Source organism: Camelus bactrianus, chromosome 1 (genome assembly GCF_048773025.1).
Source record: "Camelus bactrianus isolate YW-2024 breed Bactrian camel chromosome 1, ASM4877302v1, whole genome shotgun sequence".
Classification (NCBI taxonomy): Eukaryota; Metazoa; Chordata; class Mammalia; order Artiodactyla; family Camelidae; genus Camelus; species Camelus bactrianus.
Genome location: NC_133539.1, coordinates 40,530,650 through 40,550,891, shown reverse-complemented (window position 1 = coordinate 40,550,891; position 20,242 = coordinate 40,530,650). Strand labels below are relative to the sequence as shown.

General features: G+C 38.7%; 2 protein-coding genes across 8 annotated transcripts in view; one reads left to right on the top strand and one right to left on the bottom strand.

The window, feature by feature from the left end:
* The window catches only part of COL8A1 (collagen type VIII alpha 1 chain), a 497,220-nt gene that overhangs the window by 300,910 nt on the left and 176,068 nt on the right, over positions 1-20,242 (bottom strand). The window lies entirely within an intron of this gene.
* Positions 1-20,242, top strand: part of FILIP1L (filamin A interacting protein 1 like) — a 268,750-nt gene that overhangs the window by 242,232 nt on the left and 6,276 nt on the right. For 2 of the 3 annotated variants that reach the window (XM_074361876.1, XM_045503833.2), the window contains one exon: positions 3,555-6,700. In XM_074361876.1, the coding sequence (XP_074217977.1) occupies positions 3,555-6,351 (2,797 nt within the window). In that variant the 3' untranslated portion in view covers positions 6,352-6,700. Of the gene's footprint in view, positions 1-3,554; positions 6,701-20,242 lie in introns of those variants that run through there. The other variant, XM_010966400.3, reaches the window with a different exon arrangement.

Below are 20,242 nucleotides of genomic sequence, written 5' to 3'. Positions count from 1 at the left end.
CACACAAATAGATCACTGATTCTGAACTGGGGGCAGTTGTGTCCCCAAAAGACATTGGACAATGTCTAGAGACATATTTGATTGTCACAACTGGGGAGATGCTACTGGCATCTAGTGAGTAGAGACCAAGGATGTTGCTAAATACCTTACAAGGCACAGGATGGCCCCCCCACCATAAAGCATCAGTTGGCCCAAAATGTCAACAGTGCTGAGGCTGAAGGTACCCTAGCATAGATTATTCAAACCTCCCTGCACAAAGGCATATTAATTGGAATTACTCACAGGAAGAGGAGCAATAATTTATTAATGTGCAAATAAAAATAACGGAGACAGAAAATTGTTATTGTTTAGTTTAAAACCCAATCCTGCTGATGAAGAATGTTGCCTTAGAACCCTCAACTCCACATCCTCCTTACCAAAAAGATACCAAGTCTATGCCTTCATTGTACATGTCCACAATCCCATGTCTGCAATTTCAAAAATCTAAAAACTACACAAAGTTTTTGATAAACTGTGACAGCAAAACTTCTCCTCATCTCAACTTATTTGGCAGCAAAACCTGAATAGATGTGAGGCTATTTATATTTTAATTATCCCACTTAGTTTAACTATTCATATGGTTCGCCACAGAAGTATTCAGAAGTTTGTTTAAGAGATGGTGCCACAGGCCTTGATGGAGCTATTATAGAATATATGGTGGGTGCCTCCTTACTGCCTTTCTAAAATTTGAAAACTCTAGAAATTTGGAACCATTTGGCTTGAAAGGTTCTAGGTAAGTGATTGTGGACCTCGAATGACTAAAATAAAGTCAACACTCAGCAAATATTCGCTGAAAGCATTCAGATATATATTTGAAAGAAAAAAATACAACTAGTCAGAAATATAACAGATATATGTGTATATACACATGCACACACACCACACACACACTCATATATACACCAATTAGCAGAGTGACAATTAGCTTCTTCGTTTAGTGTACTGTGCAAAAGAGGCCAGGCTTGAAGCTTCAAATCTTATAAGAGCAGTTAACTTTACAAAAAAATGCCTTTCTTCAAGACCATAAACTAACCTTAAACTTCATCCTTCAAATGCTTCTGGAGATAAAGCAAGAAATAGTGAATGACTCAGCAGCACAACCAGTCTCTCTGTCTCTCTCTCTTTTTTCTCTCTCTCTCATACACAACCCTGCAATGTGTAATTGCATTACAGGCACCCAGCTGGCTCTGGAAAGGTTCCATCAAGACCTCCCTATCCTGGATTCACACTGGTTGATGGTTGGGGGTATAACTCTTCCTGCATATAAACTCCTGTTTTCTCCCTGAAAGGCTTTACCTGACTAGCCTGTTGACTGTTCTAAGGTGTGTTCACGGGACTGATCCAGGGAAATTGTAGGTTAGGAAACAAGTAGTAAGGAAATGCTGAGAGCAAATATATTCAAATTATCAGTTTTATGTATCTAATTTTGTAAGATGGCGCTTGGAAACAGATGGGGATACCAGCTGATTTCCAGAAACATTAGAAAGATACATGAACTTGCACCATGCTGAAAAAGATGCATCCGTGCTTGCTGCTGAAAACACTGAGTACAACGGAAACTTTTTAAGTCCTTTTTGCCAGTTATAGCACTGCTAAGATTCACTGATGACCATACAATTTAAATGTTCATTATACTCCAATCTTCTCTCTCTTGTATCCTAAGAAAATATACCTTTTCCTCATGAAATAGCAGGTGGTATTACTTAATAAGTTGAAATCCTGAAAAGGTTCTGTGAAACTGTTCTCTAACAAAATTCTAAGCACTGTGATGTAAAGAAGGGAAAATATTTTGCTGCAGTTTTGTTAAATACCATTCTAATACTAAGGTGGGAGGAAGAAGCACTTTGCCAAAGTTTCTGTAACTATTTCACCACAAAAGCAGTTTACCTACGGACTCTACCACTAGGTTGTTAAGTCCTACTACCCATTCAGGAGGGAGACGTTATGGCTCTCTCAGGCTCCCAGGTGTCTCAAACAGGGAGTAGGGCAGGGCCAGAAGCCATGTGCAAGCCTCTTGCCCAGACTGCTGATGAGATCATCATCAACCCCACCCCAGCATCCAGATCAGCTTCTTCAGAATTTCACAGACTGTAGCCCTTGGGCCAGACTGTCAGGTTCTCAAAACAGGAAAAACTAAAAGTGGATCCTCCCCATAAAAAAGTTTGAAAATTCTTACATTATACAAATTATTTTAAATATGTTCCTCTTATTATGTAGTGCAATTATAGAAAAGCAGATTAGGAACTCAGAAAAGACTATTTCAAAGAAGACTGCCCCAAATTAGTTTCCTTTTAAAATGTCTCCTCAAATCCTTAAACAACTTTAAAAAGAAAGTTCTGTGGCAAGGATTAAAGACATGCATTGGATAATTAAACTCATTCCTAGTAGAAAAGACATACTAACATATTATGAACTCTTTATGCCTGATCAGAAAACAAATATTTATAACTTTCCATCCATGACAAGTGCTTTAGTTCAGTTCTTCAGGGATTCCATTCTATTTTAGTTTCTGTATAACAATACTGCAAAGTTGTAATTACATCCTCTATAATCTGCCCATTCCCAATATAATTAAGAGTGCTACAAATTTAAAACTATGACCTCAATACTGAGGGAAAAAGTGTACAGAAGAGATAGCTTATATTGCATGTAACACGTCCTCTCATTATGTTGACAAATTTAAAATGTAAAGAAAAAAATATTATAATAGAGTCATCATTTAAGAGAGGAATCACTGTGTTCCTGATAAGAGTTTTTCATCTGCCATTTCTAACATATGCCTCTCATCAAGCTCTTTCCTATCAAACCTCATGCTCTTCCCACATGTTATGAAAACTCTAAACCCCTTCAGGTGCCTGTCAGCTCCTCTCATCCAACTACCATCCATTGTAGGGATAAAGATATACGTGAATTGATTCCTGACACACTGTCATGCTGGTATGAACCAAGTTTTAACTGGCAAAGGGGTATCCACCAGTAAAGTGCATAACTTCTAAGCAATGTGAATAAATTTTATCTTAACTAAGAATCAGGAAGTTAAGCACCAAACATTAATGTACTGCATATTATAATGGTTCAAGCAAACCCTTTGATAAATATAATAACCACATGAATAAGAAAAAGGAACACTTATCAAATACTTATTATGTGCCAGCACTGTGAGAATCTTAAACAAATTATCTCATTTAACTTTCACAAATGGTCCCTGAGATAATACAATTGTTGCCTCCGTTTCACACAGGAAACTGAATCCTAGAGATGTTAAATAACTGCCCAGGTTAATTAGCTGGTAAGAGTAGGGCCAGTCTTGAAGCCATGTCCAACTGAATCTCAAGCTTGTGGCTGTATTTACAGCCTTCAGGCTAGAATGTCTACTGATTATATGTTATACAAGAATTTTAAACCAAATATTCTTGCCTTTACTCCTTCTAAATTACATAAATGTTTAGTCACAGCTGATAAGTTAGTTACTAAAACAACAATCACAAAACAGATTGCACTCTTATATTTTTCAGATTAAAAAGGTTGATTGACCAAGAAACTGAGTCCCAGGAGAAGAAGGAGCAAGAAAAAGAGAAGAGGGTCACCGCCCTGAAAGAGGAGCTGACCAAACTGAAGTCTTTTGCTTTGATGGTGGTGGACGAACAACAAAGGCTGACGTCACAGCTTACCCTTCAAAGACAGAAAATCCAAGACCTAACCACAAGTGCAAAGGAAACACATGCTAAACTAGCCCTTGCTGAAGCCAGAGTTCAGGAGGAAGAGCAGAAGGCAAACAGACTAGAGGAAGAACTGCAAACACAGACCACAGAGTTTCACCAGAACCAAGAAGCAATTATGGCGAAGCTCACAAACGAGGACAGTCAAAACCGCCAGCTTCGACAAAAGCTGGCAGCACTTAGCCGGCAAATTGATGAGTTAGAAGAGACAAACAGGTCTTTACGAAAAGCAGAAGAGGAACTGCAAGATATAAAAGAAAAAATCAACAAGGGAGAATATGGAAACTCCAGTATCATGGTTGAAGTGGAGGAGCTCAGAAAACGTGTGCTAGAAATGGAAGGGAAAGATGAAGAGCTCATAAAAATGGAGGAGCAGTGCAGAGATCTCAATAAGAGGCTGGAAAAGGAAACATCACAGAGTAAAGACTTTAAACTTGAGGTTGAAAAACTCAGTAAAAGGATTATGGCCCTGGAAAAATTAGAAGATGCTTTCAATAAAAGCAAACAAGAATGTCACTCTCTGAAATGCAGTTTAGAAAAAGAAAGGATGACCACAAAGCAATTGTCTCAAGAACTAGAGAGTTTAAAGATAAGGATCAAAGAGCTAGAAACCATTGAAAGTCGGCTGGAAAAGACAGAATTCACCCTAAAAGAGGACTTAACTAAACTGAAAACATTAACTGTGATGCTGGTAGATGAACGGAAAACAATGAGTGAAAAATTAAAGCAAACTGAAGATAAGTTACAAGCTGCTGCTTCTCAGCTTCAAATGGAACAAAATAAAGTGACAACAGTTACTGAAAAGTTAATTGAGGAAACTAAAAGGGCACTTAAGTCCAAAACTGATGTGGAAGAAAAAATGTACAATGTAACCAAAGAGAGAGATGACCTAAAAAACAAACTGAAAGCAGAAGAAGAGAAAGGAAATGATCTCCTGTCCAAAGTTAACATGTTGAAAAATAGGCTTCAATCATTGGAAGCAATTGAGAAAGATTTCCTTAAAAACAAACTAAATCAGGATTCTGGTAAGTCCACAACAGCATTACACCAAGAGAACAATAAAATTAAAGAGCTCTCTCAAGAAGTGGAAAGACTGAAACTGAAGTTAAAGGATATGAAAGCCATTGAGGATGACCTCATGAAAACGGAAGATGAGTATGAGACTCTAGAACGAAGGTATGCTAATGAACGAGACAAAGCTCAATTTTTATCTGAAGAGCTGGAACATGTTAAAATGGAACTTGCCAAGTACAAGTTAGCAGAAAAGACAGAGTCTAGCCATGAACAGTGGCTTTTCAAAAGGCTTCAAGAAGAAGAAGCTAAATCAGGGCACCTCTCAAGAGAAGTAGACGCACTGAAAGAGAAAATTCATGAATACATGGCAACTGAGGACCTGATATGCCACCTCCAGGGAGATCATTCAGTTCTGCAAAAGAAACTCAATCAACAAGAGAACAGGAACAGAGATTTAGGAAGAGAGATTGAAAACCTCACTAAAGAGTTAGAGAGGTACCGTCATTTCAGTAAGAGCCTCCGGCCTAGTCTCAATGGAAGAAGAATCTCTGATCCTCAAGTATTTTCTAAAGAAGTTCAGACAGAAGCCGTAGACAATGAGCCACCAGATTACAAGAGTCTCATTCCTCTGGAACGAACAGTCATCAATGGTCAGTTATATGAGGAGAGTGCAGACCAGGATGAGGACCCTAATGATGAGGAGTCTGTGCTTTCCTTCAGATGCAACTCGTCTACTCCCTGTCCTGTGAACAGGAAGCTATGGATTCCCTGGATGAAGTCCAAGGAAGGCCATCCTCAGAATGGAAAAATACAAACTAAGTCCAATGGCAACTTCGTGCAACCAGGAGATCTAGTCCTAAGCCACACTCCTGGGCAGCCACTTCATATAAAGGTTACTCCAGACCATGCCCAAAACACAGCCACTCTTGAAATCACAAGTCCGACCACAGAGAGTCCTCACTCTTACACAAGCACTGCAGTGATACCAAACTGTGGCACCCCAAAGCAAAGGATAACCATCCTCCAAAATGCCTCCATTACACCAGTGAAATCCAAAACCTCTGGTGAAGGCCTTATGAATTTAGAGCAAGGCATATCCCCAATTACCATGGCAACCTTTGCCAGGGCGCAGACCCCAGAGTCTTGTGGTTCCATAACTCCAGAAAGGACAATGTCACCTATTCAGGTTTTGGCTGTTACTGGCTCAGCTAGCACCCCTGAGCAGGGACGCTCTCCAGAGCCTATAGAAATCAGTGCCAAGCACGCGATTTTCAGAGTCTCCCCTGACCGGCAGTCATCATGGCAGTTTCAGCGTTCAAACAGTAACAGTTCAAGTGTGATAACTACTGAGGATAATAAAATCCACATTCACTTAGGAAGTCCTTACATGCAAGCTGTAGCCAGCCCCGTGAGACCTACCAGCCCTTCAACACCACCGCAGGATAACCGAACTCAAGGCTTAACTAATGGGGCACTAAACAAAACAACCAATAAAGTCACCAGCAGTATTACTATCACACCAACAGCCACACCTCTTCCTCGACAATCACAAATTACAGTAAGTAATATATATAACTGACGACCCTCTCACCCTTATCCAGTCTATACTGATAGTATTGCAAGGAACTCAGTCCTTTTTAATTATCCCTCCACATCCCCCAAAAGACTGACTGAACTTGTACTTTGGGAAGATTTGTGCATGAACTATCCAAGAATATCTGAAACTAACTGTTGCCTGCATAGTCATATCAAGTGTGCACTTACTGTATATCTTTTCATTTACATACCTGTATGGAAAATATTTAGTCTGCACTTGTATAAATACATTTTTATGTATTTCATTTTCCATAACTCACATTAATTTGACTGCAACTTGTCTTGGTGAAATACTTTAACATTATAAAGCAGTAAATAATTTGTTATTTTTACCATTGCTTGCTGAATTTTCTTTTGGCCATTTTGTGTTTTTTTTTTTTTTTTGCATGTATAACAGAATTTTATTTTCTGTTTATAACGTCTATTAATTCTTCTTAAAAACAAACAGGACCTACTTCCCATTTACAGTCAACTTCTGATCACATATTAGAGGAGGAGAAGGAAGTGGCTGAAATAAATAAAATTTTATGTCTCTTTGATTTCAAAGCAAACTATAAGATCTCTCAGGAACAAACTTAACTTCATGCTTGAGATGTATCTCAGTATCTCTGGTGCCCAGCACAGTACTTAGCACGTGTTAGGAACTTGGGAACTTAATAAATGTTTATATGATAATAACTGCATAAAATAATATTAAATAATTTGCTTTTGTAAGCACATATGAGCTGATAGTCAAAGTAAAAAGCTTTGAAATGTGATAGGAAGCCAGAAAAAGCACATTTGGAAATACAAGTTACCTTGACAATCAAGAGGTGACTGTATTTCTACAATAGATGAAAATCTCCTTAAAACATATATGTCTATATCCAAACCTGGAATCAGCCACTGTGACATATGCTCCTGAACACGCTGCTTCAGAGCAAAAGTGTCATTCTTGTTCCTTTTTCCTATTTGGTTCCCAAAATAGTTTGGATTACTTAAGGTAGGTGCCTCCTACTTTGCTTGTTAGTGGGCTGCATTCAGAAGCTTAAACTTAAATCATATATATATATATATTTTCAACCTCTCAACAAGCTAATAAGAGACAAAAATAGTTATAAACCTAAGTTACAGAAAAGGCATATTAAAAAAAAACATACAGTATGTTAGTTTAAGGAAGTTTCTTCTGTGATTATTGTTACGCCATTTTCAAAGTAGGTGAGAAAAACTCAGCCACCCCCACCACCACCAAAAAAAAGGTATCCAAAGAATTCTGATACCTGGCTAATGGGACTCTGAACATAATCAGTACTTCTGCAGCAAAGAACAACAGCTTTCAGAGGAACATTTTAAATTACAAATTTGGTCCCCAAGTCACATTCCTAAAAGATGATTTCAGACAAAGTAGCTCATTGCCATTTTCCTTTTTCCAACCTCATAACTGTTAACTTAGTATAGTCAATTTTATTGCCAGTTATTGATTTTAAACACAATTCATTTAGACACCCAGGCAAACTGTGAAGATCTTTAGAAGTAAAAGGAATCTTTCACAGTTATCCTCCTTTCCCTGCAAAATCAGTTTCATGATAGCAAAGCAAGGATTTGTTGACAGAAACACTTCCATGGTGATGAACTACAACACCAACACTGTGGGCTTGCATCATCATTAAATAAATTTGGATGAAAGCTGAGGCTAGTGCTGAATGAGAAAGCTTCTGTTTAAACACATTTATCTTGGGAATCGGCAGTAACCCAACTGTATTACAAAATACACGATGGTCTAAATGTTTTCCAAAGCTATTTTTAAGACACCATGGGCTAGAACTGTAGAAGAAATCACATACATCATTTTACATCTTTAAAAGTAGACATTGATAATGTTGCTGCATGAGATGTCTTTCTAGATAATAATCAAGAGAGTATCTGTAATGTTTTGGAGAGTAGTGATCAATTGATCATAAACAAATGAACAGAAACTGGAAAAGATTAAAGAAAAAAGTCCTTCCAGCACTTCCCAACTTTTGTCACATAATGACACAAACAGAAAACACACTGGATACAAGAGGCGGAGATGACCAGCCAAGGGATTCCTGTCACCCCCAGGTTCCTCCTGGCTGCCCCAAGTGCTAAGGTAAAAAGTCATTCTTGGCCAACCCTGTAACTAATACAACTGGAGAAGCTCTGGGCTTGTCATTAGTCTGTTCTGTAAGGATTCAATTTGTTATTTTATGTGAGCCACAGCAATTCTCTACCATAAAGTTAAGACCGTAAGTCCTGTGCTCCATGATTATAATGCACAAATTCTCACTTCATCATCTACTCTAGATATTAACTATAAATAGGCTTCCCAGTAAGTTTATTGGATTTTCAAGGAACTAAACCTCTTTTAGAGGTTCCTCTACTAGGATTACTTTGGCGTAATAATTCATATCTGAATCAAAATTCAGGAACATTGTCATATTAATAACATAAATTATTAAAAGTGCTACTTAATTAAAGTGCTTACTGCTAGCTAATTAATGGTAAAGAGAGCTTCATCTCTGAAAAATATCTCCCCTTTTCTATAAAATTACACAAAGAATGACATATTCTAGATTTTTGACCTTTAATTTCAAAAATAATTTTTCATAACTCTAGGTGTGTATGTGTGTGTTACAGAACTTTCTTTTTCATTCACTTACATAAAATCACAGAAACCTTGAAAACTAGGAAGGACAGAGTAAGTGACACTGGAAAATCTTCATATGAGATATATGAAAGTGGAAGGTTGTAGTCACAAAAAAAGAAGGCCCGTAAGAGGTTCATAGAAGACAAGACTGTTTCTATAAACCTCTGGAAAAATATCTTCCTTTCATTTTATTTCATCCGAAGTCTCAGCTTCAGAACCAAGTTTCATTTTATTTGGTCTCCCTATCTCTCTAACTTTTTGAGCTGCAGCATCCTATCACAGATTTGAATGATTTTACCACACATACTTCTTCCCTTTTAAGAGCAGTGGCAAAGCTTTCCCAAGGATGCCACTGTTCTCTGGGGGCACCGGTAAAAACAAAATCACCATCCTTACCAAAAGGACAATGCACATTACTATAGTTGGATCTTTACATATAAAGGAAAGTTATGATGTTCAAGATGATGACATGATTATATAAGCTCTACTTAGAAGGTCTCCACAACCACATTTCACAATGCCAAGACATTAGATGTGGGGTCTTCATGACACCCAAAGGATAAAATTAGGTTGCACTGTGAGATGGTCATAAGAAGGGAATTTAATTTAAAATTCTTAGGCTTGTAGCCTAAGGATTCTAGAGATCTTTATTGACTGAAATATAACTCCACATAAAAACATATTTTTAATAACTTCTTTGATTCTGAATCTTTACAAAATGAGTCTCCTTTGAAATGTGTTAGATAAAGGCAGAGAAAGCTTTAATAACACTCGTTTCTCTGCATTTTGGTTTCTGTTATTGTTTTTCCCTCCAAAATAATCATTTTGCTTTGTGATCCTAAGAGAAAAGATAATCAGGTAATAATGCATGCCTAAAACATTAAGATCAGTACTTCTCAAAGCAAAATCCAAGACAAATATATGAGAATCCCCTGAAGTCCCACCTAGAGCTATCAAGTCACAATCTTGGAGAATAGGGCCCAGAAGCTACATTTTTAACAAGGTCCTCCACTGATTAGTACGTATCTATAGAAGGAATCCCATTGTTTTAGAAATTTCTACATTGATAAACACTAGCAAATGTCTCCCAACCCTAGTCCTGTTCTATTAGAATGAATTACACCTGTCTCAGGAAGTGTAACTGTTCTACCCTCTAGTGGCTGTCATGACAAACAAAAGGCTTATTCCCCGCGTTATCCTTTTATTCAAAAGAAAAGCTCAATAAAAAAACTACCATTTTATATGGTGGGAAGGTTCCCAGTTTTTTACCTGTAGCAAAACATAGATGCCTGAATCTTTAACTGAGCAGTAGCAAGCTATCTGACACCTACAAGCTCCATTTCTCTCTCAGATCTCAGGCCCTCAACATAACCCTACAGCATTTCTTGGGAATGATCCAGAACACACATTAAAGAGAGCAGTTTGGATGAGCCAAAACAAAGGACTCCATTCACTTTAGGCCACAGTGAAGTAAACACAAGAAGGATTAAGGAAAGATAAGTGGTTCAATAAAATCCCCAAATCTTAAACCCCCTTAAAATTCACTTTCCTTTAGTTTAAACTCCAAGTCCTTTCCTTTCCAACTGATGGGCCCTTCCACTGTATGGTCAAATATATCAGAGCAGGCACCCCGCAAAAGGCAACGCTGTAGGGTAAGCAATCCTTAAGGAGTTCAGCAAGTTAAATGGCCAACACTCCTCTAAGTACTTTATAATCTGATAGTGAATTAACACCGTTTATATGGCAGCACACACAAATCTGTCAATATGCCATTAGGACACCAGGTTTTACACTTAAAATGGTGCCATCAAAATGTACTCTGGGCTAACCTTTAGCACTGCAGTCAGCAAACATAGAGATAATCTTCTTGGGGCCTCATTTTAAAATTTCACTTTCTTTTTTCAAAATTATTGGTCAAGAGAAATAAAATTTATCTGATTATTTGAGAGAATTTTTGGAAAGCCTAAAATTCGTTTTCTTATTTTAGTGACTTCCTTTTTCCCACAAAGCCAAATGGTTTTACATATTTTTGTAAGGTTACCTAACAGAGACTTTTTTTTTGCCAATTAAGTTTTGTTTTGTTTTTCAAAGGCTAGTCACTTTTGGATAACCAACAGTGTATACAGGCCCTGCAGACCTACAAAGGCTCTCTGCCACTCTCTGCGCCTCTGGAAGGGTGGAGAGGGCTTACTGACAGGCACTCGAGCCTCAGTGATATGCACAGTGTCTCAGCATGCAGTGTCTTCTCTTCAAAGCACCACATGGACACAACTGATCAATCCACTGATCATGACAGACTGAACTGGGCGTATATTAAGAAGACAAAAGGTCCACTGTCCTTCAAGAGTTTATTAATTTGGGCAAGGAAAGGAGACAAGAAACAAGAATATCAGACTATTTAATCAAGTGGCAACTAAATTTCCTACTAGAAAATAAACTAGAGATTAAAGGGAACTACAGTATATTGACAAAGTTTCACAGAGCAACTGAAGTGTGAAACTGGATAAGGGTAGATTTAGGTAAGTGGAATGATTAGGGGAAGGGAGCATTTGAAGCAGACAAACAGATCTAGTCAGCTATGGGGCCCTGGATAAGTAATTTAATCTGTGAAACAGAGAGAACTGGACTTGGCCATGTCTAAGATGATGTCTAGTTCTAACTTCTAATGATTTTTTTAAATTCTCTCCAAGTCTTGCCACCCTCCCTTAATTGTTTAACATTCTTTTGAGAAATTAGGTTGTGGCATAAATAAACCAATTACCTGCATGAGTTTCTTTTCACAAATTAAATTTATCCTTTCTCATTTTCCTTACTTGTAGGCATCCTAACTACTAGATGGTCTCTAAAGATTTGTTTTCATCTTTAAGATTTTATGAATTGATGTCTTTAATCCTTACGATATCAGTTCTTTCTTCATGAGAAGACAACCTCAGGACTATTAATAGTTTGGGTCAGATGATTGTTATGGGAGAATGTCCTGTGCATTACAGGACATTTAGGTGCATTTTTGGCTTCCAAGTAGCATCATCCCCCAACTATGACTAGCAAAAATGTCTCCAGACATAGCCAAACGTTCTCTTGGGGGCAAAATCATCCTGGGTGAGAACCACTGCATTAGAGAGGGATCACCTGACTCTAAAAGCTAGTTCCTCTTCTTCATTACTTGCTGTGACAAAAATTTGACAGCTCATTTGAAAACTCTTATAACTCGTGTGCAGAGATGAGACTCTTGAATCTAATTAAATATAAGCCTCAAAGCAACTTTAAAAACCTGCACTGAAGAGTTTCACTGAACAAGGCTCATTTCCATTAATTTGACAGATCAGCCCAAAAGCACATGTATATTTAAACATTTATGTTTGTATTAATAACTTGTACCTTTGTCTCTTTCAAAGATACCAGATTATAAACTAGTATTTTCAGGTGAGATTTTCATTTTCCATATTTCTTTGAGAGAAATAAACAAAAGTCTAACCAACTTTGCTTTAATGAGGGGAAAATAGGCTTCAGCAGGATTCCCAAGAATTTAAGAGATAACTCTTTACTGTTTAGACCCTTCTAAACCATCCTCTCTGAGGATTTTCAATTCCCTTTGAATTAGCTCATAACCACCACAGGCACAAATGTCTTCTATTAGGATACAAGCTTTCTTCATTCCTCAGCAAATCATCTACAAGAATGAATCCACAAGTCTTTATGAAGCAGCTAATATTACTTATTTGCTATGCAGGGCAGCTATGCAGGTGCAAGATTTAGAATCTAAGGTGGCAGCTGAGGACCATCTTAAAAGGTAATTAAGAGCACAGCACAGAGAAGGAATTCTATAGACAGTAAGCACTTTAGGAGTTTGGAGGAGGAGCAGGTTACTTTGGGCAGGGTTCAGGGGTCAGGTCTCAGATAACATTTGAGCGAGGTGGGTGGGGGGTTGGGAGGTTAGAAGATGAGGAAGACTGGGATAGAGAAAAGACAAAAGGCATTCCAGGAGATGTCCAGAGCAGAGATGTGGGGGCAGCGGGGAGAGCAGAAAACCAATGATCAAAGAACAGTGAGCAATGCAGTGTGGGTGATGTTGAGATGTTGGGGCAGGGGTAAGGCTCAAAGAGCACAGTCCTGTCAGTCTGTGAAGGGCCTTGAATACAATGCTAGGGGGCACTCTGTCCTCAGAGAGGCTTCTGGGTAGTGAGATAACAGAAATCTAATCTTTTATACACTGTTACTTCATTTTAAACAACTCTATGAAGTGGGCATCATCACAATTTTAGAGATAAAAAACTTTAAATTCTGAGAAGTAGGGAAAATTGTTCCCGGTAGCTCTGTTAGTATGTGACAAAAAAGAGACATGAACATAGGTCTAATTGCATTGCCCCATTCCCTTTCCATGGCAACATACTGAGAAGCTACCTTGGTGCAAGGAGGAAGTATAATAAATTGCCCACTGCCCACAGACATAGGCTGGGTACCTGACGAGACCTTCCTGTGCTCTGCCCCACAAGTCTGCCACTGTAGCCAAAACACTTGGGAAGTCCCTACATATACACAGGGCTGTCCCCTTCCCTCTCCCCACTGCTCTACCTGGGTAGAATTCTCTTCTCTCATCAAGTGACCCACACTGGAAGCTCAAGCCTTACCTTTCCTGTAACCTTCCATAATCACCTCAGATGAGGTTGGCAATCTGCCTCCCTTTTCATCTCCTCCTGTCTCCCTCAGTTAGGTCCCCTAACAGCCACTGTGAGGTTAACAAGAGATAATGAATGTGAGAGGCCAAACCCCACACAAATGGGCAGGCATGGGGAAGACTGATCTAGGGATGGTGCTGTGGACAGGAGATGGGAGGAAGCAAGACCAAGGAGAGCTACAAGCCCTCATCGTCAGGAGACTACTCAGGAAGCACTGAAGCTGCAGTCCCAAGCCCATTCTATTCTAAAGTAGGATTCTATAAGCAAAGCACAAATTCCAGGCATGATGAATGAGTCTGGACAGGATATCAACATGCGCAGAGCAGGAGGTACCTGACTGGCCTCAAGAGGTGGCTGGAGAGAAAAGCATGAGAAGTGAGTGAAAATGATCCATAGAAGGAGAATCACAACCATGCACATCAAAGCTTATAAGTAGGTGGCAGCCTTGACAATCCTGACAGTGACCCAAGATCTCCAGAAAAGGCAATCTAGGGGCCAAGATCTAGCCATCAAAAAGACAAGCACCACCAGCTTAGTCCAGAGACTTCTGCCTTGGCAGAACCCTAGAAAATCTTCCTAGATGGTATACCCTAATCTACAGTTTCTATTTCTTAAGCAACATCATGACTTACAAAGAAAGACAGATCATCTCCAAATTGCCTGGTGTATTTTTTGAGCTCAGGGGGAAAAGTGTCAGGGTTTAACCCTGTCGGTCTCTAAATTCTGCTTCCAGTTCAGGATTAAATAACTGTAAACAAAGGAAGCATCATAAATAAATTTGCCATTTTAGAGGAAAATCTTCCAGTTGGCCTCCAATTATCTCTCGTAACAATTAAATGAATATAAAAACCTACCTCAATGCAGCCACTCAAAGCAATTCCTCAAGAACAAATTACTATCCTTTACCATTAGTGAATTGGCTGTTTTTACCCCCTACTCTTTTGAAAAAAATAGCTATTCCTTTTCTGTTCTTTGCCTTATAATGGTGTTCTTGGCTGAATAAACTAGTATTAGTCAGTTTTGAGGCCTCAGAAAAGTACTGTTTTATAGAAAGAGGAGTTAACTAAAAACTGCAATAGATCCCCAAAGGGCCCATAATACAAGAAACATTTAAACACTTGATACTTCTTCCAGGGCAGCAGGGAGGGGGTCAATGGGTAGAGATCACTCTAAGAAGGAGAACATCCCTCATAATGATAAACATACATAGAATAATTTTTATATAAAGCTTTTTTTCTGATTATAAGAATAATACATTATTACAAAACTTTTGAAGAATATAAATGTTGCCAGAGCCACTGATTTTACCAAGGATAATGAGAGGACTAGGGAGAACAATGGGAAATTACTACTAATTTTTTTAGGTCAACCTATCAACCATGGCCCTATTCCAGGCTTTCTCAGACTGCCAATGAGGAAGGAAATGTGCTTTAGGGGGACCATCCTGTAATTACTGAATGCCCCTTGTGCTAAGGAGTGGCAGATCCCCCGACAGAATGCAAGTTTATGTAATCATTCTGCTCAGCCCAGACACAATGGCCCAGGGCCCAGCCTGGCCATTGCAGGAGAGGGGCAGGATTTCCCTTCCCCAGCTAGCCAATCAGTGCCTGGAAAATGGTTTAATCACTATGCATTGTTCAAGTACTGGAAAGAAATGCTTCCTCCTTATAGGGCTGCTCTCAGAACTAGTTACACTCTTATCAGTTAGTGAGATTGGTGGCCTTGTAGAGGGACTGGGCACAGGACAGGGCCCAACAAAACTCACCTCTCAGACTCTGGGAAAAGGATGTAGAAGAACCCATGCAGGGAGAAGAAAAGAGTGGCAGATGAGGAGGAATTACAGAATTACACTTTCTTCCTGGGCTGTCTCAGCCACTTGAATGGTATCAACAAATTTTCTGTGATGATTCTCAAGGCAACATCTCCAAGTTTTCAATGCCTACCAAACAGTTCCACATGGAAGGTCTAACTACACTTCAAACTTGGTGTGTGCCCACATTCCAGTGCACTGTCGCTCTTGGATTGCTTTTTGCCTCACTTTTGGTGATGGCCACCACCTTCTCTGTTGCCCAGGTTCAACATCTGGGTACCACTCTCCACTTTTACGCTCACCCCCCAGGTCCAATCAGTCACCCTGCCCTGGTATTTCTTCCTCTGCCTTTCCTCTTTTATTTGTTCTACTACTGTCCAAATCCAGAACTCAATACAGATGCTACTGTAAGATAGTTAACCTACCATATTTAATCACTTACCTCTAATTCAACTTTCATTTGTGTTGCTGGTGATCTTTCTACAACACTGTCCTGGCAATTCTCAGTCCCTCCCCATAAAACGTGCTTACTTAGCACTTACATTACCAAGTGCCCCAAATCTAAACCTTCTGCCAGGCTTCCATCTCTCATGTCATCTCTCCTTGAAATTCTGGAAATAACCTGCACTCTCACCAGAACACAGTACTGACCATCCTCCCACATACCACATACTTTTGACCCTGTACTTTTCCGCTCATGCTGCTCCTAGGGCTGTAATGCTCTTCTCTCTTTGTTCCTTGTATTGAAATCTTACTCCAGTCTCAAGGAGTAAGCCAGTTCCTCTAGAAAACTCCTTATTTTTCAATCTTTCTCTGAGTTTCCAAAACACTTCAGTTAGTATCCCTACTATAGCATTTCATTTTGCCTCCTGTTATAATTATTAGTTACTCATCCTATACTATAATCTTGAGAGTAAGAATCAGCTATCATTTATTTCTGAAATTCTTATATTAATATTTCTCAAAATGCAGTCACTGATCGTCTTTATCAGAATCACCTAGAACTCTGCAGACTTCCACATACCCAGACCTATGAAATCCAATGCAGGGAATCTGCATCTCAACAAGCTGCCTGGGTCATTTCCTGGGCTTATAAAGTTTAAGAATCACTGTCCTACATTATCCAGAACTTGTACATTCTTGGTAGTTGGTGCTCAACAGAGGTGCACATGTCTAACAACACACCTGGTAGCCACAGCTGGCTTACATTTGTTCTTTTCAAGGACTCACTGAATGTCAGGGTCAAAGGACTTTAAAGTTTGTATAACTGCTTCATTTTTTTCAAACACCTAAAAGATAGAAAAAGACAAGAAAGAGTAGAAAATAATATGTTTTCAAGTGAACTCTGAAAAACAGACTCACAATGAACAAACCAAGTAGGATAACGAGGGAAAAGGATGTGTGAAGGGGTTCTTTTCTGGGCCAGTGGTGGTTAGAAACACAGTCCAGTAATTGCCACTGCTTGGTCTGCTGCCACAACTGCTATGTTTAGTAACATATCTCCCATAATTAACTGGAGAGATGACACAACAAGGGACAAAGCAGAAAAATAAGAAAGGTAAAATAAGCAAAGAAGGTTAAGTTATAGTTATGATCAAGAAAAAGGCATCTTAAGACTAGATATAAGGAAAAAGACAAAGATAATAATGCTGACATTAGTAACAACTAACACTTCCCTAATAACTCTTTGGATGTGCCAAGGACTTTCCTACACAGTATCTTTTTCCCCACCAAAGAACTTGCAGGTAGGTATTCTAATCCCCAAATAAGGGTTACAGATGAGGAAACTAAGGTCTGCACAGGCAAACTGGCTTGCTCAAAGACACACAGCTAGTTGGTGCCAGAACCAGAATGGAGACCCACCTAGGTTTATTTGACTCCACAGTTTGCACTCTAGCCACTAACCCAAGGCTGCTGTAAAATGTAAGCCTGTGAACAATTTTTAAAAATTACATGGATGCAGTGAAGGAATGAAAGAGTAGGGTGGGTATGAAAAAAGAAGGAAAAAAGCTGAGGTGAAAACCCTGACAGATGAATAAAAAGAAAAGTGATAAACAAGACAACAGTTCAAGGTTAGTGTATTTAACAGTCTATTTCTACATGTAATGCTGTATATGGGCACAAAATAAAAGCAACTAGGTTAGGAAGGATTTTTGAAAACTGTATTTCAATGCTTATTCTTGGACTGCCCTCACTGCCCATGGTGTAATTACTACAGGGAGACTGGGAGGTGACTAGGTACAATCACAGACCATGTTACATTATAAAATAAAGGCATCAATTTCCTCTAACCCTCACCTAAGAAACTGGACAACTCTAAACTATAAACCATAGCACTGCAACCCTATTTAAAACCAAATGTTCTCTCACAAGAGCTCAGTAGGAATAAGCTAATGAAACTATAGTTTCCTTCTGAAGGGCTCCTTGCCATATAAAAATATAAAACCTTTAGTGATAAAGTTTTGTTGTATAATGAAGAAGTTCTGAGAAAATCAAGAGAAAAAAAGCCAAAGCAGCATATGAAACTCTGGGCTATCTGCCAGATTCATTATCTGTTACTTCCTTTTAAAAAATTAGCAGTGATTTACCAACAATACAAAAAACAAAAGAAGACAATAATATTTCAAAGATATTTTTTCTCCAGTTTAGCATTTCCTCCTTTTCATTACCATAATCCATCATCATTACTTATGTACTTTCCCATTAAACAGATAAAAACAAAAATACAAAACTCTGCCATTCTGATAACACATAGCCTTGACCAAGCATTCCAGAGCTGGGTCCCTGAGAGAGTCAGACAGCCCTCTCCCTGTACCACCCCAGTGACCACAAACCAAAACAATCCAAGGCCTTTGGGAGTCTTGAGCCTTTCAACCTCTAGAGCTGAAGGTGTAATGAGGGGTCCTGCAGTCCCTGAATGCAGGAATACTCCTGAGGGAACACAGCTTTCTTATACAATATGTTGCCAATACATCTGCAAAAAGTTCAAAGCACTTACAAAGTTAATTTCATTTAGAGAAAAGAAACATCCTGACTCCAGCTGTCTAACTAGGATCAGATAGCTTCCTCTTAAATGCTGATTTTCTTGTGATGTTTGCCCTTCATGATAATGTGAGGAAGCACAAGCAGCAGAAATTGGGCCAAAGTATTAAGATTTTTTTTTTTAATGGAGGTACTGAGGATTGAACCAGGGCCTCGTGCATGCTAAGCATGCACTCTACCATTGAGCTAGTTCCCTTTCCCTAGAATTAAGATTTTGAACAAAATATTTTCACCTTTCCATACTTCTTTTGGTCACTAAAACTCAATGCCATCTAATGACTTGCTATAACCAGGGCATCTCATAGATTGCTCAGTTTCTTTTAGAAGCTGTGGACCAAATAAGCCAACATTTTAAGAATTTAATGAATTCTTATATACTCTATAATGAATTATTGTATACTTCTTATATACTACATAAATATACTCTTTTTTTCTTTCTACTGTTCCCTACATCAAACCAATGCCTCTGCCTCACTGAACTCAGCACCTTTCGGACTATAATCCACTCCAAATCCCAATCTCCATGTTGAACTATGTTAAAAAAATTTTTTTATCTTTTCTTCTATGAATGAGTTCTCCAACTTGCTTAATCTCCTCCAAGACATCTGCTCTCTGATGAAACCCAGGAACTTCCAACTCTGAGTAGAACATTCACTGTGTGGTCTTAAAAGAGCCATATGCATGGATTCCTCTTGCAATATGCACTTCAAGTTTGATAAAACTTTCTTGGAGCTATTTGACATAATGTTCTATAAAAGTGATCCAAGAGATGACACATTCTAAAGCCTTATACCTCATTTGCTCAAATATGTCCAAGTATAAAATTCATGCAAGGAAACAAAACCTGCATTTTTTTTTTTTTTTAAGATTTGGGAATGACATTTAGTTGTCCTAATAAAATAACCAACCTTTGCTGCCATCTAGAGGTAAAAACTATGTAATGGAATCAGAAGTTATCAAGAAAATACAAAATAAGGTTGCAGCATCAATGGTGTAGAAACAATGGGAGTCCAGTAACTTTTGGACAGCTGACCTTACCAATGACCACCATTCCAAACCACACTGTCTTCACCAGTACATGTCTGTAGAGCTTACAAGAAACAAGCCCCACCAAAACTGTGTTCCATATCAATTGGTTTATTGGACAGATTTCAGTTCTGAATAACCTGTGGTACCCATATCACATTCCTTGACAATCTGAGTCAGTAGACTCTAAGATGGGATATGGGTATCTGCAGTGTTTTAAAAGCCCCATCAGTGGTTCTGATAAGCATCTAGGACCACTGGGCCATGGAGCTCTGGCCTTCCACAGTGCTGAACCTCTCACACTCAGGCAGGCCAGAGTTCCAAGTGAAAGAAAACTTAGAGCTTAAGTTTAAATGAGGTTCAAAAATGAAAGTGTTTCTCAAAGTATGTTAGGCTGACCACCTACATCAAATAGATCACCCTGAGAGTTGACTAAAAATGTGGATTCCTGGGTGCATTCACAGACAAAGGAATTAGTTTCTAGAGGTAAGGCTGAGGAATCTACAATTTAAGTAGAGTCTCAACATAGATTTCTGTACACTAAATAGGACAACCAATCTAAATCTTGACAAAGTAAAGGACATCACTGAAATCTATACCTTGGAAAGGCTATTATTAATGCTATGGTCACAAGATCAGCTGACTTAAATTATGATTTCAATTGCAGCTGCTA